The sequence below is a fragment of the Geotrypetes seraphini genome, chromosome 18, assembly GCF_902459505.1.
Source record: "Geotrypetes seraphini chromosome 18, aGeoSer1.1, whole genome shotgun sequence".
Lineage (NCBI taxonomy): Eukaryota > Metazoa > Chordata > Amphibia > Gymnophiona > Dermophiidae > Geotrypetes > Geotrypetes seraphini.
In genome coordinates this window covers 4,267,249-4,295,027 of record NC_047101.1, presented here as the reverse complement: position 1 = coordinate 4,295,027, position 27,779 = coordinate 4,267,249, and the positions used below count along the sequence as shown (strand labels likewise).

At 44.0% G+C, this 27,779-nt stretch overlaps 1 protein-coding gene across 3 annotated transcripts in view; it reads left to right on the top strand.

Annotated features, from left to right (window-relative positions):
* The window catches only part of NEURL1B (neuralized E3 ubiquitin protein ligase 1B), a 172,819-nt gene extending 146,133 nt beyond the window's left edge, over window positions 1-26,686 (top strand). For all 3 annotated transcript variants that reach the window (XM_033927612.1, XM_033927614.1, XM_033927613.1), the window contains exons 2-5: window positions 7,617-8,177; window positions 17,879-18,571; window positions 21,784-21,909; window positions 23,266-26,686. In XM_033927612.1, coding sequence (XP_033783503.1) covers window positions 7,617-8,177; window positions 17,879-18,571; window positions 21,784-21,909; window positions 23,266-23,510 — 1,625 coding nt within the window. In that variant the 3' untranslated portion in view covers window positions 23,511-26,686. The remainder of the gene's footprint in view (window positions 1-7,616; window positions 8,178-17,878; window positions 18,572-21,783; window positions 21,910-23,265) is intronic.
* Window positions 26,687-27,779: the final 1,093 nt, after the last annotated feature.

Genomic DNA, 27,779 nt, shown 5'->3' with positions numbered 1-27,779 from the left:
GGCAGTCCTCGCCCTCTGTCCTTTCCAGAACGTATCCTTTCCCAGATACTCGACATCCTTCCCTGCATCTGTCCAGTCAATAGGCACCTTTTATGGGGGTCGAAAATGTAGCCTCCACCTCTGCAGTCATTAAGGGCTAGATTCTCTGAGGCCACGGATCCGATCTGATCTGTGAGCAATCCAATCCGTGGTCATGGGGCTGATTCACCAAGCTCCCTCAAGCAAACCATGCCCCCAACTGACCGCACGGATCGCTGAACAGCGATCCCGACGCATGTGCAGACCGTCTTCTTTGCCTGTAGATGGTTTGCGATGCTTACAGAGCTTTGGGTTTAAAAAAAAAATTTTTGCTTCGCAAACCTGTGGTTTTAACCCGCGGGCTCACACTGCGGGGAAGGGCAGGAGAGTTGGGGCAGAGAGCAGGGCAGTCGGGAAGGACCTGAGCAACTGGTCCTCAGCAGTTGCTTATTTTTTGATCGGCCAGCCCAGTCGGTGTTCCTCTTTTTTTTAGTGAATCTGCCTATATTTGCATTCCGTTCCCCTTCATTTGCATGTGCGGATCAGATCAGAGGTTGATCGGCACCAAGGTTAGTGAATCGGGTCACTCACGATAGGTGTCCATAGTGAATCTATCTCTGTAGTCACTGAACATCCACTTTGTCTGGCAACCAATTGATCGCCAGTTTTCAAGAACTCGTCCTGCCTGGGCAGAACTCTTGTTTTTCAAGTATTTACGCGTAGAAAGTTATTTGCTTAACTTATTTGGAATAAACAGGTGGAAATTAAGAAAAGTGAGTCTTCCTGTGGATGTTGACCTGGTTTAGCTGCCTGTTGTAATAAGGTATAAAAGTGTGTTGTGAGGGGAAAGGGCTCCAAACCCTCTCGATCACCCCAGCTCAGATCCTCCTCTCCTGGACGGGCCTGTCCTTTCGCTGATGTTTAGGGCGACTGCCCTGTGGCAGCTTCAAAAAAAATTCAGCAGGGGCCCTGCTAGCCATAGGGGACCTGAAAGATTTCCAAGGTAACAGGCAGCCTTCAGACCCTGTGCTTTATTTTCTTTTTGAGGTTGCTGCTGTGGGTCCAGTGCTCTTCTGAAGGCCGTGATAATGGCACCTGTTGGCTACTAAAAGCAGCTGCCTGTGTTATCTGGGGAGATTGTGGCGCAGTGGTTAAAGCTACAGCCTCGGCACCCTGAGGTTGTGGGTTCAAACCCAGGCTACTCCTTGTGACCTTGGGCAAGTCACTTAATTGCCCCAGGTACATTAGACAGATTGTGAGCCCACCAGGACAGACGGGAAAATGCTTGAGTACCTGACTGTAAAACCACTTAGAATATATGTTCTTATACCTGTGTATTGCACTGTTAATATTTAAAAATTAATAAAGGTTTATGAAGAAATAAAACTGAAAAACCATCTGTTCGATACTTAATCTCCTTTACCCTCTCTTCTCTCCCTTTCCCTTCCTCTTCTCTCCCCTTCCTCTCCCTCTTACCTATCCACCTCCTCTCTCTCCCTCCTCTTTCTCTCTCCTATACCCTCTCTTCTCTCCCTTTCCCTTCCTCCTCCCTCCCCTTCCTCTCCCTCTTACCTATCCACCTCCTCTCTCTCCCTCCTCTTTCTCTCTCCTTTATCCTCTCTTCTCTCCCTTTCCCCTCTCTTCTCTCCCTTTCCCTTCCTCCTCCCTCCCCTTCCTCTCCCTCTTACCTATCCACCTCCTCTCTCTCCCTCCTCTTTCTCTCTCCTTTACCCTCTCTTCTCTCCCTTTCCCTTCCTCTTCCCTCCCCTTCCTCTCCCTCTTACCTATCCACCTCCTCTTTCTCTCTCCTGTACCTTCTCTTCTCTCCCTTTCCCTTCCTCTCACTTATCCACCTCCTCTCTCTCTCCCCTCTTACCTCTCTTTACAGTCGCCTTGAGCCTATATAGGTATGAGCGATTCACAAATAGAAGATTAGATTAGATAATCTTGATAGGCGGTATATGAACGCCTAATAAACTTGAAACTATAATGCATGTAACTAACGGGCAGACTGGATGGACCGTTCGGGTCTTTATCTGCTGTCATTACTATGTACGTTGTGCATAAGTGGTGCATATCTCCTTTGCCTGTGACTTTTTGCCAGAATATATTTTTCTTACTTGTTCATAGAAAGATTCTGTTTGCAGAGGAACTAACCATCTTCAGTTTGCTCTGCACTCAGTCCAGAGCTGGAGTGCTGGGTAGGCACACATTACATTTTAATTTTTTGGCTTCTGTTGCTAGGATGACTAAATTTCACTGGGTTAACCTTAACTTGAGCCTGGGGTGATTTTCCCTTTCAAAAGCAAGGCATCTATTGTTTGCTGTGCTGTTGAAAGCAGCATTTTAAGCAGCCCCCTTGAGCGCATGGTGCGTTTACGGTGTGAGAAACTGTGCCTCGGGGATTATCCGTAGCTCTTTTCCAGGAGATATGCAGGTAACAGCCAGATTCAGGAAGAATGGCTTTCCAGGTCTTGTTTGAACCTTCTCTCCCTCCCAGCCGTGCCTTTTTCTCCATCCCCCGTCCAGTGTTTGAACACACCTAGAGTGTAAGCGTGCCAGACTTCTGTGATGCCAATAAGAACTGACATAAAATACAGATGTTTGTCAGTTGGATTTGGAAGCATTTTGCATCCTAAAAACAAACATGCAGACTGCCACAGACCCCCACTGCCAGAAATCGGATGCCAAAAGGATGACTGTACCGGGTTTTTGTTAACCCCACCAATGCCTGTGTACCTTTTCCCTGCCACAATTTTTGCTTAAAATGCTTGTCACAATAGTCCTGAGTCTCTGTAGGTATTGAACTAGAATAATCCCTCCTGTGTAAGACGTCTGTGTTACGGGAACCTGTATTATGAGTATGTGAACTGAAATTAACAGCAGATTTCTTCTCCCGATGTACACCTGAGTGGAGAATGACACGGGGAACAGGAACTCAATTTTGTCGCTGTTCCTGCCCCATTCCTGTAAGCCAGGGGTGTCAAAGCCACAATGAAAGCAGTGCATGTAAATTGATCTCATGCATTTTCATTGGGGAAATCCTGAAAACCCGACTGGATTGCGGCCCTCAAGGAGGGACTTTGACACCCCTGCTGTAAGCTCTGCCTTAACCGCACAAGCCTCAAAGTGTTTGAGGCTTGTGCAGATAGGGGACAGGAAAAGAATTCCTGCGAGGACAGAGAAAATTTGTCCCCGTGTCATTCTCTACACCTGAGTTTACTGATGTGTGCTACCTCATTAGAAGGTTATTAATAATGGATCACCTATGTGTAAGGGAGGGGTGTGGAACGCACTGTGTCAGTGGGGGGGGGGGGCACCGGCACCTCTCCACCCCGCAACACCCGCTGAGGAGAGGGGAGAGGAGGCAGGCCACAGGAGATCCTCCAACGTCGGCATCAATCCACCGCTGGTGACCAGACAAAAAAAATGAGTGAAATCTCCTGTCTATCAAGGCTGGTTCTGTGAGTCTTTGCATTTGGAAATTTTGGACCCCGGAGGAAGGAGTGTTTTCTGAAACACAGACTGTGTTGGGTCCTGCGGGCTCACACCTGAGAACCATTTTTAAAATTTATTTTTATTTAGTTTTGAATGCTACATTGGAGATCAGTTTTCACACCTTGTACGTCGCATCTGCAGTTTGTCCTTTGGTTTCGTCTTTCGACTGTGAGCTACAGTTCGTTTGGATATTGGGTTTTCTTCTATTTGTGCCCTGATAGGCATTCATGCTAAGCAGAAAGTTGCATTTCTTCTTTGCAAGGTTCTTACCACATTCAATGCGAAAAAAATTCTAACATGCAGTGACATAGGGTGGGGGGCAGGGTGGTGGGCCACCCTGGGCACTGTCTTTGCAAAGAGTGCCGGCGCCCTTTCACATCCCCGAGTACCTCTTGAAATGTTCGCCCGCGTGAGCAGCATCTTTCACTTGCTGCTTGTGCCGGTCTCGGCTCCCTTCTGACATCACTTCCTGCTCACGGGACTAAGATATGACATCAGAAGGGAGCCGAGGCCGGCACAAGCAGCAGGTAGAAGATGTTGCTCACACCAGCGAACATTTCAAGAGTTACGGGGGGGAGGGAGTGGTAGAGAAGTTTTGGGGAGGCACACAGTGTGGTGATGCTGGGTAACACCCACCTGGCACCAACCTGACTCACCACACCACTGTGAACATGTATCCAGGGTAGGGGGCACCCGGAGTGGAGCTGCACTTCCGTCCCCACCCCCACTGTGCATGTGCTCCTCCCCCTGTCGCACATGACCCCTCCTTCCCAAACCCCCAGAACCCTCTGCAAATGTATTGCTAGCAGCTCTTTAGTGTTTAAATGAGCTCTCCTAGCGATGCACAAAAGGGAATCCCCCTCGTCCAGTCCCTAATTTTTGGCCGCACACAACACAGGCACAACAACATTAAACAACTCCTCTAAGGAACTATAAGAGCTGATGTACTGGGACAGACTGAAGGTCCATCAAACCCAGTATCCTGTTTCCAACAGTGGCCAACCTAGGTCCCAAGTACCTAGCTAGATCCCAAGGAGAAAACCAGATTTTATGCTGGATGTGTGGAACAGCTTCCCAGCAGAGGTAGTGGAAACGAAATTAAAGACAGCATAGGCTCTCTAAGGAAGAAGAAGGGATTGTAGAGCTTAATAGTTGGTCTGATGGGCCATATCTGTCAGCATTTTCTTCATGCCTGTGTAAATACAGATATTTGTACTTCTCTTTGGTGGTGGTGGTGGTGGTGGTGGTGGGGATGGGTTCAGTTAAATTGTCCTCAACCTTCAGCTAGTATGACACAGTCATTCCTCAAGTACTTCGAGAGCTAAAAGAAAGACTCAGCTCGGAGTAAAATATTCCCCTTATTAGGATTTTTAGATTTTCTTTAAAAGTCGACAGGAGACCCAGTATGAACAGAGAGGTGTGTTTATGAAAATTCCAGAATTGAAAATACCCTTCTTATCTTCCAGTGTGTCTCTCTTTTTTTAAGGCCCTCAAGGAACAACTGGACCTGGATTTGTACTGAGATATATGACAGTGGAAAATGTCCAAATGTAGCTTACGAGGCCCGACCTCTCCCCTGGGCCTGGTGTGGACACGCTTATGTGTATTCTTGGTGCCAGCGGTCTCTTAGAAGCTCAATGCTCTGAAGTGCTGCCCTCTGTTTAGTGTGAAGCTTGATCCGTGCTAAAGTATTCCGGCCCTCGTGTCTCAAATGCACAAATGTGGCCTGATGCTCAAGTTCAAGCCATCTGATAAATGTTTCATGCTATATTTGGGCTTTTAGAACATTGAAAAAAACAATCCCCTTTGTTCGGAAATGCAGCTTCAAATCATTGTTAACTGAGGTAATTCAGCACTGCACTTAACAAAACCCAAAGGCTCCGACTGCTTCAAGTGTGCTGGAGCAAGAGATAAGTGCTTTAAAGTACTTTGGGGATGGGGGTTGGCTAGGGGGTTTCCCTCCCCCGTCTGTTGCATTATTTTCAGATGAGCTCATGTTCTTTAGATCAGTGGCCAGGCAGAGGCTGCTTTCATGCTTCATCGCTGGCCCCCAGTCCCAGCAACTGGGACTTTTTCGTTGGTTAGATGCTAAGTTGATGGTGACCACAGTAGGGACAGTAATATCTCACTTTCCTTGAGCTAAGTTCTCGGTCACGCCATCAGGAAAAAGTCATATCTGGTGACTAGGCAATAACAGTCTAAGGAGGAGGAGCATTATTAATTCTTCTGATTCCATCTGTACCAAATGACATTTCTTAGCACCTTCCTAATGCTTTGGAAGTGAGGCTACATGACTCCAGGGGGTCTCATGCCGTGTGCAGACGTTATCACATGCACAGTTCTGACTGTGAGAGGGATTGCATATTTCTCTTTATTCATTTGGCATCCTGTGCATCCCTTGTGAACGCCTTGTTGAGTGACGTTTAAAAAGGGGGAAATTGGAAAACCAAAACAGCAAGCCAACCAATCCGCAGTAAGGTAATGCGAGCAGAGAACCAAAGACGAGAAATACTGCGGCGTAGATGTTTGTGATGCCAGATTTATTGAAACACACAACAAATAGTACTCTGTATAGTCAACTGCATCCATGTTGTTGAAGAGTTTAGAAGGGTAGAGGCCCAACACGGGCCATGTTTCAACTCTATCGTCTTCCTCGGGGGTCCTAAGGATGAAATGAACTTAGACGAAATGTGGATACATTGAAAAAAATGAGCTAAAAAACATGCAGGTAATCCGTGAACGCTGAATGTGAAAAACTGTATCTTATGTATACTAATATCGGACCCCTAGTATATGCCAAGTTAGGATAAAAACTTGTATTGTAATCGTGATGTATGTTTAATCTGTAACCCTTTCCGAGCTCTTTGGGGACGGCAGGATAGAAAACGAATTGAATAAATCAATAACTACATTGCATCCATCCTTTTCCAAACTTAGATAGTTCGGTTAAGTTTTTACAACGTCTAAGCAAGTTAAATTTGCATTTGCCAACTCATCCTTAGCCAAGTCCTGTGGATATGAAAATAACTTCAGATTCCATGGCCATAGGTTTATTAATATTGCTTGGGGTGAAGGACAGATTCCAAACCTGGATAACAATTCCATAAGGTCTTAAAGCTTCTTAGTATCACATTTCAGTCAATGGCAAGTCTCTTATTGAATCAGAACAAGTCATGTTGACATAGCATGCGTTTGTATAATCTTGCCTGGCTGAAGACGGAAAGCTTTAATTTCTCAATTAATTACCGTAGATATTCGAATATAAACCAAGATTTTGGGGACAAAAAAATGGCCCAGCAATAGGGGTCTCGGTTTATATTTGGGTCAGCGCTGACCCGCCCCCCTCCCAAAACTGTTTCCAGGCCCCTGCCGGGCCTGCCATGAGACCTGGTGGTCCAGCAGTGGCCGAGGCAGGAGGGATCCCTCCCACCTCCTGTCCCAGCCCAATTCTAATTATTTTGATCTCCTTCTTGCCTCCCCCACGTACCTTAAGTATCCCTGGTGGTCCAGCGGTGAACCATTGCTGTGCCTGTGCAGAACTGCTAGCTAATTGGCTATCTCAAGTTCTCACGAGACCGCGAGAACTCAATGGGAGCCAATTAGCTAGCGGTTCTGCAAGGGCAAGAGCGAAGGAAGATCACTTATGCCGCGATTCACTGCTGGAGCACCAGGGATACATAAGGTAAGCGGTGAGGCGGGAGGGAGATAAAAATAATTAGAATCAGGCTGGGACAGGAGGAGGGAGGGATCCCTCCTGTCCTGGCCACCGCTGGATCATCAGGTCTCATGGCAGGCCCAGTGGAGGCCTGCAAGACATCGGGAGGGAGAGGGGAAAGGGTGCAGAGACTGGCAGGGCAGGGGAGGGAGGGAGTGAAGGTAATGGATGCAGAACCTGGCAGAGCAGCAATGGAGGGGGAACAGGGTGCAGAGCTGGGCAAGGCATTGCACTTGAATATTAATCCCCCTCCCCCCCGGTTTATATTTGAGTTAATCCTTTTTCCGGGAGGGGGGAGGTTACCTCAGTTTATTTTTAGGTCGGTTTATACAGTATGCTGGATTTCACGATGTTCTAATGGTGTGATTCTTTCTGTTTGTCGTAGATACAAATCAGATGACCCGTCCATTGTCTTGCCGTCCATACTACACGCTGCCCAACACCAGCCATGAAAGGAGGTCAGGCCTTGCCATCACAGAGCCTGCCCGCTTTCACTCCCACATCAAGGGTAAGAACATCCGTCTGGACACCCACGCACGAAAGGCATCTCGCAGGAACAGCTTTTGCAATGGGATTACATTCACCAACCGGCCCATAAACCTATACGAGAAGGTGCGGCTCAGGCTGGTGTCTGTGCATCATGGCTGGAGCGGGGCACTGCGCTTTGGCTTCACGATTCATGACCCATCTCAGATGAGCTCAGATGACATACCAAAATACGCCTGTCCAGATTTGGTCACCCGGCCTGGATACTGGGCCAAAGCTTTGCCAGAGAGGTTTGCACTGAGGGACAATATCCTGGCATTTTGGGTGGATCGGCATGGAAGAGTGTTCTATAGCATCAATGATGATGAGCCCATTTTGTTTCACTGTGGCATTAAAGTTTCCAGCCCTCTCTGGGCTCTGATAGATGTTTACGGGATTACCCAGGAAGTGCAAATATTAGGTGGGTACAATTTTGGTTTAAAACCAGCACACAAAGCTTGTCTTGCTTTAATATGATCTTAGCTACAACATCTGGGAAGCTAGCAAAATATGACGAGGTCTGTATGTGGCTTTTCACTTTGCAAGTCATGAGTCCCTTCAGATGTGTCTGAAATAGAAAGCAATTTATACCCAAAGAAGTAAATATGTAATTTGCCTGAGAATTGTGCGCTGCCCTCTGATTGGCAGCAATTAGGGAGGGGGGAATAATTGCCAACATTGCACAACAAAACTGTTGAATAATGTGCTATTAGAATATCACACACTTGTTATTCAATGACCCTCCATATTTTGCATACTTTTAATTATTTGAAAGAGAGGTGTAATTGAGGGTTTTTATGTGAACGTCGCTAGGACTTGAACGCGAATTTTCAAGTGTGGGTACGTTATATTGCTATCAGCACACAGACCAGATGGATAGCTAGCATGGAAATTTTGCATTTGCCAATACTGTGTTTTATAGAGAAACTGCACGGGTAGTCGTTCTTTGAAAATTTGCAAAAAGTATTTCTGCAAAGCATCATTTTGTCATAGGTCACTAGGTGAAAAGGCCACGTGGATACCTATTTTGAGTCCATTTTTAGAAATAGTCATAGGTGCCAATCTGTCTGTATAAAATACTAGATCAAATCTTGCAGAAATCATGCTTACGAACGTTTATACTCTGCATTTTATAAACTGTGCACAGAAATCATGACACCACCCATGATCCCCGTCAAAATCCACCACTGAACTAGCCCATACCAGGGCTTCTTACGAATAGATGCAGAGGGTTAATTTCTAAAAGTAATTTTACCTGCACTTACTGCCCTGGATGTGTGGAAAATCCTGCATAAGATTACCCCACCCCACGAGAATGTCAGGACAGGGATACTGTAACAGCGGTATACTTTACTGACCTGAAGAAAGAGGTTTTGACCTCTGAAAGGGCTGCGATCAATACATATAAATATAATATTGCTGAGGCCAAAAGAGTCCACTACGCTCATGAAATTGAAAATGACAACTTTAATATCTAGGTGGAGAGAACGAGAGGGCACTCGCTAAAGTTAGAAGGGAAAAGATTCTGTACAAACGTAAGGAAGTTCTTCTTCACCCAGAGAGTGGTAGAAATCTGGAACGCTCTTCCGGAGGCTGTTATAGGGGAACGCATCCTTCAGGGATTCAAGACAAGGTTGGATAAGTTCCTACTGGAACAGAACATACGCAGGTAAGGCTAGACTCAAATGGGGCACTGGTCTTTGACCTAAGGGCCGCTGCGTGAGCAGACTGCTGGGCACGATGGACCACTGGTCTGACCCAGCATCGTCAAATCTTATGTTATGTGCTTATTACGCACCATGACTACACGCCCAGACCTAGGACTGTCAGAAAAGATCTCTCAACCTAATGCCCAGACCCTCGCTGACCACTTCCTCAATAAGATAAAGACAGTAGAACAAAAAGTTGAGAATGCTTCCATCGCATCGGCTCCAGCTCACTCATCCCCACAGATGACCTCCGACCCCTGTGCTGCTGACCAAATCTGAAGCACATTTGTACCACTAAAGAAATTACCATACAGATAAACTCCTAAAGAAACTCTCCTCCCGAAGCAGCTCCCTTGACAAATACCCCATCTGATTATTAACCAACACCCCGATTACATCATTGCTTGAATCACTCCCTCTCTGAACACTCTACTATACCATGGCCAACTTCCACCCCAAATGGGTCAGATTGCACTCACCCCTGTTCCCAAAGCCTCAAATGCTGATCTATCAAATCCTACAAATTACAGACCTATTGCTGGCATCCCAATATGCACCAAACTTTTAGAAACACATGCAAGTAAACAGCTCTCAACATATATTGAGAAGCACTCCTGCCTCCACCATACGCAGTTCTGATTTCACCCGCACCACAGCACGGAACTGCTTCTACTAACCTTAACTACCAAAGTCAAACAAACGCTACGCAAAGGCTATCAGGTCATCCTTCTACAATTCGACATTTCAGTAGCATTTGACTCAGTCAACCACCAGCTACTCCTAACCTATACTTGATGAAATATGCATAGTGGGCACAATACACAACTGGTTTAAAGACTTTCTACAGAATAGGAATTACCTTGTCTGAAAAGATGAGGAATTTGCACAAAGCTGGCAGTCTTTCTGTGGTGTTCCCCAAGGATCTCCCCTGTACTCTACAATCTATTCAAAAGCTCCCTCGGCAATATTACCTTCACTAACAATGAGAGCCTATTATCACACGCAGACGACATACTCCTCCTCATTCTAGAGAATTGCCAACAGCATAGACAAGATACAGATGTAGGCTATGCTCAAAAAGCTCAAACTGAACACAGCAAAACACAAAATACTGTGGTTTCACGCTTCTCTACAAACAGTCCCTACAACTATCACCCTGCCCTCAGAAACCAAACTAGATATTGACAAAACCTCCAAAGTACTCGGAGTCATATTGGACTCAACCTTCTCCTATGAACCCCAGATTGCCAGCTTACGAAGGAAAACCACCTATAGCATGAGACAACTCAGACTGATCAGACCTTTCTTCCACAGTCATCACTTCACAATACTGACACAAATGCTAGTACTGTCCCAACTGGACTACTGCAACTCCCTTTATGCAGGTATAAACACCACACTCATCTGCAAACTACAATTAATCCAAAACAAAGCAATATGGCTAATCTTCAAACTGAAAAAATCTGATTCCATATCGCCCTATGTCAACGCACCTCTCTGGCTACCAATCTCTGCACATATAAAATTCAAAATATCATGCATAATGTACCACATTTTATATCAAGCTCAACTGAACCTCTCGTAAGCCTTTTCATCAACTCTTGGTCCAATTCAACCAGAAACATCAAGAAACTTCTTTTGATCCTCCCATCTCCAAAAGGAATTAAGTACAAATGCATATTTAACACAATTATCACCCACATCGGCGCAAAGACCTGGAAAACCTCTCAATAACCATCAAAATGGATCCCTGTTTCTAAAACTTAAGACTCTTCTGTTTGAGATAATACTCCATGGACAATCAATAGCTGCTTTGACTCAAAGAACACCATATCTTCTTCCAATGCAAACTGCGCTTCTAATGTCCACTCTAGTCTTCCCTGAAAAAGACTCTCCTCCGTTTCCTCCTCCTGCTTACTGTCTCTTTACTACTTGATTCTTCTTCTTTTGCCTATCACTTGAATTGTACGTCACCTTGAACCTATTTCAACATAGTAATGACAGTAGATAAAGACCTGAATGGTCCATCCAGTATGCCCATTAGTTATACCCATTAAAAAGACATGATTAAATGAACTTGTCTCTTCTTTGCTATTTCTGGGTCATAGATTGTAAAGTCCACCTGGTATTGTCCTAGGTTCCAAATGCTGAAGTTGCCATCCAAGCTCACTCTAGCCGATCCAACCATATTGTTTGCAGGATATCTACTATAAAGTCTGGCCACTAGCATCCTCATGTTCCAAACTTATGGAGTTCCCATTGATGCCCTCCTCAGCCCAATCCTACACCAAATCATCACATATGGGACAAAGACTGTGCAAGTCTGTCCAGTACCAGCCTTAGCTCTTTAAGGCATAGATCGACACACAAATTGTAGATTAGATGAGAGCTAATTGAGAAATGTAATAATCCAATAAAATGGTGGGTGCTCGATTTTCTTCCCGCCATGCCTCATGCCTCCTACCCAAATGCAAAATATAAATACTTAAGTTGGTGAGCTTCCCCAAATCCTGCTGGTTCAGCAGCCAGAACTCTTCAGGCTTTGCAGCTGGTGGCAGCTCAGGGCCATTGCCACTAGCTGCAGAGCTTGGAGATTACTGGCTGCCAGACTGGAGGAGGTGGCAGGGTTTTGGGATCCCCACCAGCCACAGCAAGGAAAATGGCTAATTTTTGGTGGACCTGGTCCTGCAATCCCTGTGTGTTCAGTACAGAAAGAAGTGCATATCTGTTTTTATTTCTGCAGTGTTGTAATACTTGCTGAATTCAATTTCTTGGGGTTTCCAGTTTAGTTTCTATTTATGATCCTTTAGTAAAGGTCTGTCTGTGTTTTATGTGTAAAGAAGTCATTTAAAGTTGTTTTATGTGTGGTAGTAATGGGAAGTGGGGATATCGGGGAGGAGGGGGATGCAGAGAAGGGATTAATAATAATAATAACTTTATTCTTCTATACCGCCATAGTCGTGAGACTTCTAGGCGGTTTACTTTGAAGAGAGCTGGACAGTCAGCGAAATACAATATACAGATAGTTAACAGATGTTAGAAATTTCAGACTTATACGCAGGAGTGGACATATTTGAAATAATAGAAATTTTGTGTAGATCCTTTTTAGGTGATCTACACAAAACACTAATTCAATTTCTAGGAGCTCCGTCCTTAATTTCTGCCCTGGGCCCCCAGCATGTCTAAAACCGGTCCCTGTAAATCTGGTGTGTAAAGTTTGGGCGTAGGAATCGACAGTAAGCGTGATTCTGTTAGGCGTGCCCCATTTCTACACTCACGCTTAGCGCCAGTCTTTCCCAGCACCTATTTCTGAGCGTGATTTATAGAATCTGGCCCCTTTGTGTGGCTTTTTCTAATGTCTTGTGGGTTCCCCGTCATCTAGGCTAGTCGCGAATGGGTTTAGCTAAGAGGTATTCTTAAGCATGAAATCATCTCCGCTTCATGCCACTGATCTGGTAGAAAAAGTCGCTTCTCAATAGACTTCCACTATGCCCGAAGTAGGTCAGGGCAGGAAGCTATTTTAAGTGCTTTCAGATTAGTTGCACACCACTGCCATACGACCTCAGAGCGATGCAGCTAAGAAGGTGAGAGAGATGGCATTAGACTTATTTCTGCATGCCATGGGCCTTTACCATCTGCACAGGATTCCTTTGGTTTAGATGGTAAGCTCTCTCGAGCAGGGACTGTCTCTTATGATTGATTTATCTATTTCCTTTTCTATCCCGTCCTCTCCAAAGAGCTCAGAACGGGTTTCAGGTTAACACACAAAATATAAAGTTAACAGTTTACAATACAGGTTTTTCAGGTAAAATTTTTATCCTAATTTGACACATATTAGGGGTCTAATACTGATATCCATAATACACAGTTCACAGGTTAAATTTGTCATAGTTATAGTACAAGATTTTTCAATACAAGTTTATCCTAATGTGACACATAGCGAGGATCTTGAATCAATATACCTTTCTTTGTAATCTATCGGCATGTTTAACGTACAGCGCTGCGTACATCTAGCAGCTCTATGGAAATAAGTAGGACCGTGTTTCCCCGAAAATAAGCCCTGGATTCGCCGGTAGCAGCACTTCCCACGCCCCTTCCCCTGCCTTCGCCCCCGCCTGCGCAGCCAAACCCCTGCCGACCATCCCATCTTTCCGTCTGAACCCCGCCAACCACGAGACCTACATACCTCCCTCCACAGAGCAGTGTCGGCAGCACTCTAAAACAGGCTGCTTGGTGGCCTTCTCCCGCCGGGGCCTTCCGTGTACCGCATTGCTGATGACATCATCTGTGATGCGGCAGAGGGAATGCCCCGGTGGGAGAAGGCCGCCAAGCAGCCTGTTTAGAGTTTGCTTTATAAATATTACCACTTAAGCTCGTCTGGGAGGATACCACCATATTTTGTTTTTCTATTTAATGACACAATAGCAACGGTTGCAATTAAAAGGCCTTGAACAAAGCGATCTACAGGTTTCCAAATTTTCTGAACTTGGCCATTGCATTTTAGGCTGCAGAAGCATCGTTACGTGTACATCAGACGTCCTGCATTCTTCAAAACCCAAATCCAACATAATTTTCTAAATCATCTGATAAAATTCCATAACAAACACAAACTACCAAGAACAAATCACATAACCACTACTGAGTCCAGCAAAGAATTTCCAAATAATAATCTGAAATGAAAAGAGACGCTAGATATTCAATGTATTCTTAATCCTTTGCCATACCCTCATCTGAAGATGTTGCTTGTTTTCTGCTACAAAAATACAACCTATAATAATTTACGTAATCAGACACAATCCTTAAAGGAAGCCAGTTCAATTTTCGTAGGCCAGGATTTTCAAAAACCTGCGTTTAAAAAGCGACGATCTGCTACTGCAGCCGTTTTGATACCGAATCTAAAATCCCGAGACATTCATTTAAAAAATAAGATCGGCGGACAGCAGCGAAGATTTCCTATATTTCCTTGTGCCACGCTGATGAGTGTGTGCGCAAAAAAAACGCCGTTTAAAAAAAAAAAAAAAAAAATCACACTCTCCTGTTGCACTATTGGACAAATGGAAGGGAGAAGCAATGTAGACTTTTTTCAGTTGCGCATAAAACAAGCCTTTCTCTTGAAAACATGACTAATTCAGGTAAATCTTGTAATTTGTTTTTAACGTAAAATTTAATTAGGACCCACAGCCAGAAACACACAAGACAGGGGTATCATAGAAGAAACGTTGGCTTTTAACAAGCGTGCATGAAACATGCCTATCTCTCCCAAAAACTCAAAAGAAGTGTGATTTTATGATCCCCCACTAAAAATATATAGATACACGTTTTTGGCTTTTTTTTCATTAGCCATAGTCAAAACAGAAGTGCTGGCACTGTAACGGCACCCCCAGACTTCTCGCTCAAAAGCCGATGCCGCTCTACGAAAATGACTCGGCGATTTTTAAGAATCCACTGATTGTCCATTGATACTTGCTTTTTGGAAATCAATTTGGGGTCAAATAAATAGCTTATTGGAAAATCCGGTGGCATTATCGTATGATGCGGTGTTATTTGGTACATCAATGAGAGTTAGGAGCCAAATATCTTCTAACAATAACAAGTGAATTATAGTTTTTGGTGGAGCTCTTTATGTCACCTGTTTAAAATGGAAAGGATAATTGCCATGCAGCAAAGGAATTTTAAGAAATTTCAGGATATTTGGGAGCCATTAACAAAATACTGTAATGAATGAATACCGTTTTTTCCCCTTATAAATGCACGTGCAAGATGGGGGAGGGGGTATTTTGGTTTTCTTATGAGTGCAAATTGAATATAGGGGTGGGAGGGATATGAAATCTTAAGTAGATTTTGATAGTCTATTAAGTGATGTATTTAAGTATAAAATGATGTTATATGCCGTTACACTTATTGTAAGTTTTAAAAAACCAAAAATCCACTGGAGGGCTCGATTCAGTGTTAAAGAGCTCATTTGCATGACATGGTCGGAGACTGCTAGAAACCTTGCTTACGACAGAGATAATCCGTTTTGATAATCCGCCGCTAAAATGCGTGCAGGCTAAAACGCCGGAAAGCAGTTTAGCGACGGCGTTAAAAGTTTTGAGAATCTTGCCTTTAGTCTTTTGGGGTTTCTTTTACTCCTCGTAACCTTCTTGCCTCTGCATTTGCTCAATCTGCAATTTTACCCCGCCTCGGATTTCATAATTGTTTCCTTCCAGTTATATATACAAGTTGCCCCTTTGTTTTGAGACTTGGTCAGCTATTGTATAAAGGGCATTCCAGTATGAAAACTCCATATGGTGTTGGTGGTGAGGATTTACACCAACTGGAACCAGGTGTAAAATCTGGTCCACAAATTGGATGTGTATCTGTGGTATTCCGTAATAACTGCATGCAATTTTCTGAAATGCTCTGACCCACCCAAGGGACCCCCCACCCTTTTGCATATCTGTGCAGACACAGTTAGGTGTACGTAACCCCGTATTTCTGCGCTGATCTGCCTTGAGCACCTTGCATCCATTGGATTGCAATTCCATGCTGAAATTTAAGCATGAAATTTGCATCTAAGTGCAGGTACCGTTTATAGAATTCTCCTAACCCCCTTCTCCCCTCTCCCCAATTTTTTTTTTAAAGAGAAAGTCCTCTAAGATATTGAGGCTGGTCTGAAAGATGTATTTAAGAACATAAGAAACGCCTTCACCGGAACAGACCAAGGTCCATCTAGTCCGGCGATTCGCACACGCGGAGGCCCAGTTAGGTGCTCCCTGTTGGAGACCCGGATCTCCCATATCCCTCAATATGATTTGCAAGAAGGTGTGCATCCAACTTGCGTTTTTTTTTCTTCTGGAGTTGGAAAACATCTCCCCTTTGGTCTCCAGCTGGGTGTGTGAGTTGTGTCCTTGAAGAGAAGCAGTGTCTTAGACATAGAATTTCAAGGAATCTGGGTCTTTTCTTTTTTTTTTTTTTTTTCGTAAACAGGAAATGACAGCCAGGCTACAGTATCTTTAGTTTAAGAAAAGAGCAAGAAAACTGGTCCATGAGCCAATTGTTAACTTAGAACATTCTTTCTTCCTTTCATCTAATGTATGGGGTGATTTTTTTTTGGGGGGAGGGAGGAGTTGCAGTCTTTTATACATTAACCCTTTCAGGACCAAGGGACATATTTGTCCCATAACTTTAAAATCCTATAAATTTTGATTGGGATAGTCTACAGTTCTAAATTTGATATGTACGGATTCCATATGATACTGCCTTTATGTAAACAAACTGGTTCCGACATTCATTCATTAGCGTCGTTGCTAGATTGACGAGAAGATTCACTTGCCACACTGTCCATAAGCCAGAAGTGTGATTTTTTTAAATAAAAATAATGGTATTTCACAAAAAAAATCAATTTTTTGGCATCTGCAAGCCCTTTTTACCATAAAAATGTCGTCAAAACCACAAAAATTGGCCTACGATCCTTATGGTCCTGAAAGGGTTAAACTTGCTTTGTCATCTGATAGCTTTACATTCATTGCATGAAGAGACAGTAACTGGGACTTTGGTAGGCATGTCAGAAGCAATGCTGTTTTTATAACGATGAATTATAATAGAATCTGATCTCTGCTAATACATAGCCCTGTGGCGTAAGACTTCAGTTCGTTATTAGCAAGGTTTTGTATTTTGCAAGGGTTTCGTAGGTAGGAGGATTGGCGCCCTTCTCTACTGCACCATATTTTGCCTTCCTGAAACAGAATTTAGTGGGAATTTAGAGCAGGGTGCCGTTTCCCTCCTGATTCTTCCCACTTGGTCAACCCAAAGTTAAATCGGGGCAGGGTGGTGTGTTGTAGCCAGGTTCCACTGTTCAGGTAAGAACATCCCAGTGTGATCCAGAAATGTCAGCCATGAAAAATGCGGCCTGTAGAGTCTTAAATGCCACTTTGCTCATCTGGGGCTCTTAATGTCTAAGCTAGGCGCAAGATAACATATGCATTAAGCTTGTACGAGAAGGTCGTCTGTAACAGTCATAGCCTGTTGCATGTCAACACAGTTCATCATTCTCATTTCACAAATTAGTGTCTGTGGGTTGGTTTCTAGTGAATTTGTCTTCTGTTAGTGTTCCTCAGCCCTGCCCTTGAGGAGCTATGCCCCCTCTGAGATCCTAATCAAACTGTATTTTGTAATTCGGGACCTTTCATCTAATATGTCCCCTCCGAAAATTCCTAACAAACTGTATATTGTAATTTTCGCTTTCTTAAAATTTCTGTATTTCCTCTGACTATCTGCATATTGTCCAGCTCTCTTGAATGTAAACCGCTTAGAAGTAGCAAGATTGTGGCGGTATAGAAGAATAAAGTTGTTGTTATTATTTATTATTAGGAACGGAGGGTACTAAGGAAGACTAAGGTAATAATTGATTATTATTTATTTATTTTTACAGACAGCATGTTTGCAGACACCATGACGTCGGCCCGTCTCAGTAGTGTACGACTCAGCACCTGCCTCCCACAGAGCAGCCATGACTCGGCCAACTTCAACAACAACGAACTAGAGAATAACCAAGTGGTGGCCAAAATTGCCAACCTGAATCTGAACAGGGTAGATACTCATGTGATACCATGCTGCCCGAACAGGCGACTCCGAGCTCAGGGTGGCTCAGCCTTTTTGGACACAGACCTACATTTCCATCATACTCGGGGGCAAGACGTCACTCTCTCTCAGGATCGGATGGTGGCGAGCACCAATTGGCAAGAAAGTAGTAGGACTTTGGTATTTTCTGATCGGGCTCTACACATAAATGAAACACTTTTTGTGGAAGTAGGACATTTAGGACTGCCTTATTATGGGTCACTGTCATTTGGCATCACTTCCTGTGATCCAGGTACTTTACGGACCAATGAACTTCCAGCTGACCCAGATTTCCTCTTGGACCGAAAGGAATACTGGGTAGTTTACCGAGGATTTTCACTTCTCACCAATGGTGATGTCTTGAGCTTTTCAGTTTTACCGAACGGAGAGGTGCACCATGGCATCAACGGAAGCAGTCGAGGCATGCTGATGTGTGTAGACGCCTCACAGTGTCTCTGGGTGTTCTTTGCCATCCATGGAGTCATCAACCAACTGAAAATATTAGGTAAGGAAGAGCTCTTTCCAATGATTTTGAAAACATCTGAAAACTTGGCTATTTTCAAAAATGTAAATTTTGCTGCTTTCCATATAATCACTAATTCTTATTACATTTTCCTTTCTTTAAATTTCTTGTAAACCGTGCTGAGCTCTATCTTTATAGAAAAAATGCGGTATATAAGCTTAAGGTTTAGTTCAGTTTAGGAATGGGCTCAAATGGAAGATGAGACAATTGTTTGCACCCGGAGAGATGCTGAGAGTCAGAACTGTGACAATTTTCCAACATACTTCGAACTTACAAAGACTTTATCGGCAGGATAAGAGAGGGGTGGGGATTGAAGATCAATAGAATTTGTGATAAGAGAGGTGGGTGCCAAGTCATGGATGGGTATGGGGGTTTCTTGGAAGTGGGATGGTTTAGCTTTAGCTTTACCCAGTCTTCCTCCCCTGCCCCCCCCCCCCCCAAGCTAAGGCCAGGTGCTTTTTTACCAACCAAAAATGGGTTGGGATGGATGTCTCAATTGGCCAGAAATCCCAGTGCATAATTTGAACTCAGGTCGTGGGATTAGTAGCCCAAGTGACCTACTGATTTGTACTAGAGCTGAGCAGGCTGGATGGACCAAATAATGTCTGTCTCCAATAGCTTCTGCATTTTTAAGTGACATTCATGGCATATGAGACTGAAATGGGCTGCCTTTTCTTGCTTCCTGCTAAAGGCATGTGGCAATTTTTACTGAGGAAAATATTTGCTCCATATCTTTGAAGGGATCTTAATCAAGAGAAATTGCTCAGTACAGATTATATAATCTTATTTCTCAAATGAGCTACTTTTGTAATGTGCTGAAATTCATTCATTTACACCAACAATAGCACATGAAATAACTCAAATAAATTATAAATAAACTGGGGTAATAATGTGAGGATGAGTTTCTCTTGTTACAGATGTCATCAATCGGGCATTAAGAAATAATTCATTATCAGGAGAGAATACATACAAAAATAGTGATTGAAATCCCAAATTGATGATGACGGCATTCTCGACACCTCTTTTGTGTGGAGCTGTTTGTTAGCTGTGGGAACCAAGTGCCTAAATAAAATATTATTGACAGGATAACTTGAAAGCCTTTACCTCCTTTTAATATAATCATTACTTCATCCGGGGTCCTTTGCAAAATTTTCTTCACTTTATAGAATGTTGAGAGAGAATGATTTTCCTACCCAAGACTCAAATACAGTAGCGCACAATTTGAACCTCATGGTTTGTTTAATTATCGTTGAGAGAGAATCCTGTGTTGTCTTTAAATAAACATACTCGCTGTCTGTGCGCTGTAGCACAGATGTTTGCGCTCGGAATTAAGTGACCCAGAGATGTGGAGAAAGTGCTGTCCTATGGATGGAGGTGAGGTGGGTACAGGATGTCCCTTCCAGACCCAAGCTCCTCTTGAACTTGGAAGTGAAAAGAAGAGGGTGTAGGTTACATAAAGCTCGTGACTGCCTGTTATCTCAGCAGCAAAATACATTTCCCACCAAGCCACAGTCATTTTTTTCTTCTTAAACTCTACCCATCTCCTTCCAGGTCTGGAATCATGTCTGCCCTTTATCGCCAGACACCAGTAGCATAGAATGCTTTATAAACCTGTGTCCTCGAAGGAGACAGTCTCCTCTGCACACACAGTAACCAGATCCAAAAAAAGGAGCAGAGCATGCCTGGTCTTCAAAACCCTTCTTTATTGGTAGCAATTGAACTATGTGCAAGCAGTCTAAAAAAAGTCACAAAAAGTCACGTTTTACTCTAAATGGGGCAAAATGAAATGAAAGGTGAGTCTACAACCCAAGTAAGAAAATCAAACCACTAATGAAATCCAAATTCCACTAAAACAATAAGAAAATATTGTTTGATTATAATAATACACATAGAAAAAAAATCACATTGTATCACAACTTAGGAAAATTGATCTAAATGAATGATATAATATGATGATGGAAGATTAACATACATATCCAAAATATAAAACCAACCATAAATGAAATCCAGATACTGGTAGGGTAATAATTTAAAAAAAAAAAAAGATGCATGATTACAAACGCGACATTATCATGTTGTGTTATTTATGTCATGAAGAAGGTCACGGTACTACTTGAAAGGGTCCAGAGAAGAGCGACTAAGGTAGTTAAGGGGCTGGAGGAGTTGCCGTACAGCAAAAGATTAGAGAAACTGGGCCTCTTCTCCCTCAAACAGAGGAGATTGAGAGGGGACATGATCGAAACGTTCAAGATAATGAAGGGAATAGACTTGGTAGATAAGGACAGGTTGTTCACCCTCTCCAAGGTAGGGAGAACGAGAGGGCACTCTCTAAAATTGAAAGGGGATAGATTCTGTACGAACATAAGGAAATTTTTCTTCACCCAGAGATTGGTAGAAAACTGGAACGCTCTTCCAGAGTCTGTTATAGGGGAAATCACCCTTCAGGGATTCAAGACAAAGTTAGACCAGTTCCTCCTGAACCAGAACGTACGCAGGTAGGGCTAGTCTCAGGAAGCTGGTCTTTGACCAAGGGCCACTGCATGAGCTGTTACAGTGGCACAATGGACCACTGGTCTGACTCAGCAGCGGCAATTTTTATGTTCCTATGTGACCTTTTCTATTGTATGTTACAAGACTCCTGAAGCAGACACTATAGCCAAAACATGGGCCGTTTCAAGCCAATGATGTGAAATTATTATCTGCCATATTTAATTGCTACCAATAAAGAAGGGTTTTGAAGACCAGGCTCGCTCTGCTCCTTTTCTTGGATCTTCTAAACCTGTGTCCCATGAGGTCCCTGATCCAAAAGGCATACATGCCAGGGCTGCTCAGGTGGAAGGTCCTCAATGGTGGCCCCTCACCATGACTAATGGAAGATTCTGATGAACAGAAGCAAAGCTAATAGACAGAATTAGGCGCCCTTTGGATGGCAGTTGTCAAATTCTTCTTAACATTTCCTCACATCAACTGTGCTAGTTTCCAAACCTGCTTCCAGGGCCCCCCCCCACCCCCCGAGCCAGTGTACATGAGACACATTTCTGTGTAATGAAGGCGGGGCCATGTGTACTCATTGTGAATATCTTAAAAAGACAATCAGGCAGGGGTTCTGAAGGACCGGTTTGAGGTGCTTATTCTCATACTTGATACCTTCATCCTAGGTTACCGTAGCTAACAGAATTGTGTGTTTTTGGCAGGCACCCTGCAGTCTAGTACGATGACCATCTCGCCCTCAGGATCTCCCGGTGGCTCCCAGTATGACAGCGATTCGGACGTGGCCTTTAGCGTGAACCGGTCCTCCTCTGCTTCGGAGTCTTCGCTCGGTAAGAGAAAACTGCTTCAAGGCCTCTTTCCTGTGTAGGGCAGACAATGCTTAAAAATAAAATAAAATGGGGGTCTGGCACTTGTGCCCTCTGTGTAAATTGACAGCCATGTAAATTAAAACCTCCTTGTGGGGATGTTCCTGCAGCGGAGAAACTCAAAACTGAAATGGAAGATGGAAGAATTAAATTTCAAGGTGTAAAGTATAAAATACAGTGAAGAGCTGACTTGTTAGGTGTGACATGGCATAAAACCTGAAATATTTGAAAAGTAGGTGTTGGGGGGGTGGTGTCAGGTCTAAGCAGAGCATGGACCGAGACTGGGAACCCCAGGAAAGGGCAAGTCCTGTGGTTGCCCTGTTTTGGCAAGGAGCAAGGGGTAGGAGGGCTGTGGTTGCCCAACACTCAACAGCCAGAAATGTTTGGAAAAAGGTTGGGAAAAGTTACAGCCAGTTCGGTAGAATCACCCAATACTGTACCAAGATAAATGAGGCAGTCCCTGCCCCTTGGAGCTTATAATCTAATCGAGGTAGACTAGGAAAGCCTGCAGACCAAAAATTCAAGTGAGGCTTTAGTGAGACACTCTCCCACACCCCTGAAGCCACCACAGATATTCATATTATTGAATTTATTGAATTTCATTATTATTGCATTTTTTTAAAAAAACCTCTAATTTTAGCAATTGTAAACCGTCCAGATATTTTTTTGATGGTCGGTATATCAAATTGTAAATAAACTTGGAATCCAATAACATTTGAGTCCCTCTCCTTCCCCCCAACAAGATTGTAAAAGTAGATGAATTGGGAGTAGAAAAAGAAAAATCACTTAGCACGTATTCCCAATAGTCATCTAAAAGAGCCCAAATCCTCTTAAAATGTCGAACTGAACGTCGCTTAACAGCAGCTACTTCTCCGTATTTACGAGTAAGACAAATTTCCGCCCACCATGCAGAACAGGAAGAGCCGCGCTATTTTTCCATTCTGACAAAACGGGTTGAATTTCTAGACCCATCAGAATCTCAAAGAATTCGGCCTTACATTTTTTTTAACTAAATGCGATAAGATAGCAGAACGCAAAATAACAATTTCACAAGTCGGTTCTGTACGAAAGCCAAAGATTTCTTGCACTCATTGCCAGACTTCATCCAAAAATTGTAGAGAAAGTTAACGATGAAGAGCAGTGTTGTGAATACGATCCAGTGGTGGTTTTAACAGTACGTATTGTTGATGTATTTTTTTGTGAATTACAGTAGATGTCATTTGGATTGTTTACCACCTGGATTTCGAGATGGGCCGAATATGAGAATTTTTCTATAAATGAACTTAGGTGGGACATAATTCTTGTTTCTTTCTGTTGCAGTGACTGCTCCGAGTTCGCCTCTCAGCCCTCCCATGTCCCCTGTGTTCCCCCCGCCAGAGCCCCAGGGCAGTAAGAATGGAGAGTGCACAGTCTGCTTTGACAACGAGGTTGACACGGTGATCTACACCTGCGGACACATGTGCCTCTGTAACGGCTGCGGTCTGAAGCTGAAGAAGCAGATCAATGCGTGCTGTCCGATTTGTCGCCGTGTTATCAAGGACGTCATCAAGATATACCGCCCTTAGCCCCGCCTTTCTCTTCGGTGATGCCACGCCTTCCTCGCAAGACACAAGAGGGCTTGCGCTCTGCTTGTGTGTGCAAGCGACCGAGTGAGACTGGTGGAGTAAACCTAAGGACACCTCACCTGTGGAAGCCATCGTGTATGTGGGACTCTGCTGTGATTTCTGGCTGTGCTCTGTGACCCCCCTCCTGCCATATTTGGATGAAAGTAACAAAAAGCAACTCCTGGCTGTGGAAGAGAGAATTTTTTTGTTACTGGGTAATGTTGAATTAAGCCTCAGCACCTGATAAGTTTGGAGTGGTTACGTGCACATGCGACGCTGATATGTTCTAAGTAATTTTTTCCCAGGTAACAGGGTTATTTGAAATAATAATTAAAAAAAAAAAATCTCAGAAATAGATTCCTCTGCTCTCAGTGCTAGAGCTTTTAGGTGACCAAAGCGTGAACCACTACGAGACCATGCAAACCAAATTTGAGGATGTTCCTGAAAGGCGAAAGAAGTTAAGGGTTCAGCATGTGGGGTTAAGGGTTCAGCTCTGGTTCAGCATGTAAGCAGAATATTTTTTATTCGGGTACTTTAGTTAATGTGGAAACAGGTGGAGAGCTTGGAATAAAAGAAGGAAAATACAGGAAAGAGAAGGAATAAGCTCAGGTTAAATGATGGTGCCTAAGACTAGATTGCCTGGCTGATTCCATTCATGACATCTGAAACGCTACCCAACTCCCCCTCCTAGCATCCAGATTATTTTTCTGATGGTCCACTATTTAGAAACATGATGGCAGATAAAGGCCAAATGGCTCATCCAGTCTGTCCATCGCACTTAATTAGTTATTTTTAGCTTCCTGAATCTTAGTCTTCTGTCAGAGTCTCATTAGTTGGTCATATATAAGGCTTGAAAGAATGCTTATATTTGCAAGCAGAGACCCCCCCCCCCCACTCCTCCTTCCACTCCTGTGCATCTGCAGCAGTGCATTTCCTTCAGGTTTGCTTTTATGTAGGCTGTTAGCGCAGCAGTTCCCAAACTGCGCACCAGGGCACAGCGGCGAACATGCAGAAAAACTGCAGGTGATTTCGACACCCGTGGATTGGCTGGCAGGGATGCCCAAGCCCCCCCCCCCCCCCCCCCACCAGCTGAAGAGAGCCACTGCACAAGTTGGGAGTGCGATTCGGGGTGAATTGAGCAAGTGTGGGGAGTGCCATCGATTTCCTTGCCGCTCAGGCAAGCGTGGATTTCAGGGCTCAGGTAGCAGACTTCTTCAGCTGGCGAGGCTTGGGCACTCGATGCCGTCAAGGGGAGGGGGAAGATCTGAGAGAGAATTGGGTGGCCTAGGGGTGCTGTCAGCTGGTGGGTTAGCATCTCTAGCTACGTAGGTTTTAAACCTCATTACATAAAGACGGCTGCGTGGTCTACGCAGAGCCCACAGCTTGCTCCGATGGTTGCGTCTTTCCCACAGGAACGAGGCAGATCCAAACTCTGCCTATAGGGCACTCTCAGAGATCACCATTTTAACAATTGGGATAAAAGGATAGAGATAACTTACTATTTGGTTGAAAGGGTAAAAGCAGAAGTTTCTTTCAATCAGATGCTGGACTGCTTTTGCCAGCTTCTTTCCGTGATATCATGAGTCCAATTATTAACGCCCGTCACAGTTCTCATATTCTTAAACTTAAACGTATCGCATACTGCACCTTTTGGTGAATAAAATGGAGATTTTCATAAACTGTATGTCACAGGGCACGTAAGCATCAAGACTTTTCTGGTGCTCTGTTGGAACAGTATATACTGTATATAAAACAGTCATTGTGCAGTGTATGTGTCCCCCCCCCCCCTCACCACCACCACTATTCTCCTGTCCCAGCTGGAGCAGTGCATATGAAGGGCTCAGTGGAAACCCTGTAGGGTGGGGATGCTGGACTAATCTCTTAAGAGGCAGAAGCACAGCACGGACTGTGAAAGCAGAAAGACAAAAGGCCATAATGATGTCTCCACTTGCCCCACCTGCCAGATGGGCTGTATTTTAAAAATCCGGTTACTCCTGCATGTGTGGAAGTGAGCGGAATTAAAATGCAGTGTATTTTGGTGAGTGAGGTTGTTACTGTTTTTATTTGCACCTGTCTGTTCCCCAGCCTCCTTCATGAGCACAGATTTATTTCAAACCCCCTTCTGAAGGGTCATTTATCGATCTTTTTCTACATGGAAAACAGGTTTAATGTGCTAAAAAAGTTTTTGCTTTGTTTTTTTTTTAATTGCACAGAAAGTATGTAAAGCAAGAAATCCTGGGTACATTTATGCACACCAGATATAGGTATTCATGGGAGTATAGTGTGAGTGGAATGGGGTCTCCAGTGGAGGTGAGGAGCTAGGAACACACAGAAAGTACACATAAATTGATAGCACCTCTGTAGCAGGATACAAATTGTGTACTAAGATTTGTGTCCTGTTGGGGCTGGTTTTGAAAGCCTGGTTTATAAAAGCAGAGAGTGGCATAGGTTGCCCGTCTCAAATAAGGACCTTTCTGGGACTTTTTGAGATGCCCTGGTGTAACGTCTCTCCCGTTTCCCGCATTCCAGCTTCTTTGGTTGGCCGTTTCCTCTTGGTTCATGATTTTGCCACCAGCCCTGCATCAGGACGATTCAGTCCTGACCTTTTGAAGACCAGAAACCTGTTTCTCTGTTAGTTGTGGAGCGATCGCCATCTCGTAAAAGGTTTAAAGTCCAGCACTTTTGGTGAACAGCTGCTGCTGTGGCAGGATGAAGTGACCGAGCCCCTGAATTTCGAAGCCCATGTAAATGAACGTTGCATCCACGATCCCTATATTATAGTCAATCGTGGAAAAGGAAAACAACAAAACAAGATTTTCTCTTAAGTTAATGGTTACCTACAAATAATTATTTCATCTTTTAAACTTTTCATGCATGTTAAACACAGCTAGCTGAAGGTTGCAACAGTGGCTTCTTCCACCGGCAGTTGACAACATTCCTTTGGCCTCCATGAGCCTGAAAAATTAACAGGGTTGATATTAAAGAACAGAGCAGCATTTTCAGGTTCAGGTTGAGGGTTATAAGAACATAAGAACATAAGCAGTGCCTCTGCCGGGTCAGACCACAGGTCCATCCTGCTCAGCAGTCCGCTCCCGCGGTGGCCCAAAAACAGGTCAAGACTTGTCTGAATCATCAGAAGGGGCTCCCTTGCCACCTTGGTTTCCCATTTAAGTCCTGCCTTCCTATCGAAGTCCTAGCCCTCCGGTCTTGCACATGCACGACCAGGTTGGTTTATACTCATTACCTGGTTAACTTCCTATACTTGTGTTACATCCCAGCTCCTCCCTCAGTATCCCATGATCCCTTTATCCCTCAGGAATCCATCCAATCCCTGTTTGAATCCTTGTACCGTACTCTGCCTGATCACTTCCTCCGGTAGCGCATTCCAAGTGTCCACGACCCTTTGGGTGAAAAAAAACTTCCTTGCATTTGTTTTGAACCTGTCTCCCTTCAGTTTCTCAGAATGCCCCCTCGTATTTGCTGTCCCCTTCAGTCTGAAGAATCTGTCCCTATCCCGACTGCTGGCGTGAGAGGTTGGACTATAGGCCAGTGGCATCTTGCTAGAAGGCATCCATTGTACCCCTCCTTGTGTGCGAAGTAAGCCCTGGCTGTGTCTTCTGGGTTGTGTTACGAGCCCTTAATTGGCCTAACTGAGCAGGGTAGAAAATCCTTCATCTGCCCCAGCTGGGCAAGCTCCGTCGTGGGAGGTTCAGGAAATCGATGCCCTTGGGACGATTGCTTTCTGTATCCTCCCAGTTTCAACCTGTAGTAACTGGTCATCACCATACGGAAGATTTGTCTGTGCCTTATCGAATCGTGTTTGTGCACTTTTAACCTTTTTTAACCAACTTAAAAAAAAATTACACACACAAATCCAATGGTAGTTTTTTTAAGAATTACAAAATAGCTGCAGAAACAACACCCCCCCCCCCTTCCGCCTTTTGATATTCGAGTGAAAGCTGTAGTTTTCTGATTTATTTTGCTACAGACTATCCAGTGCATTTGGGCTACTTTTGTTTCTAAATGATGATCTGCTGTGATCTGTAGAACCCGTTTTAAGCTCTAACAAGACTTCGAGTCTTTTTAATACACTTGTTTGAATATTGTTTTGCACTTGATCTCTCTCTGGTTGGTGTGCTTTTTTTTTGTGCGTGCCGATTTTTGTGTTTGTGAGTCTGTTTTTCTAATCCATTTTCCAGTAAATTGTTTTACCTGTTTTGAAACAAATAA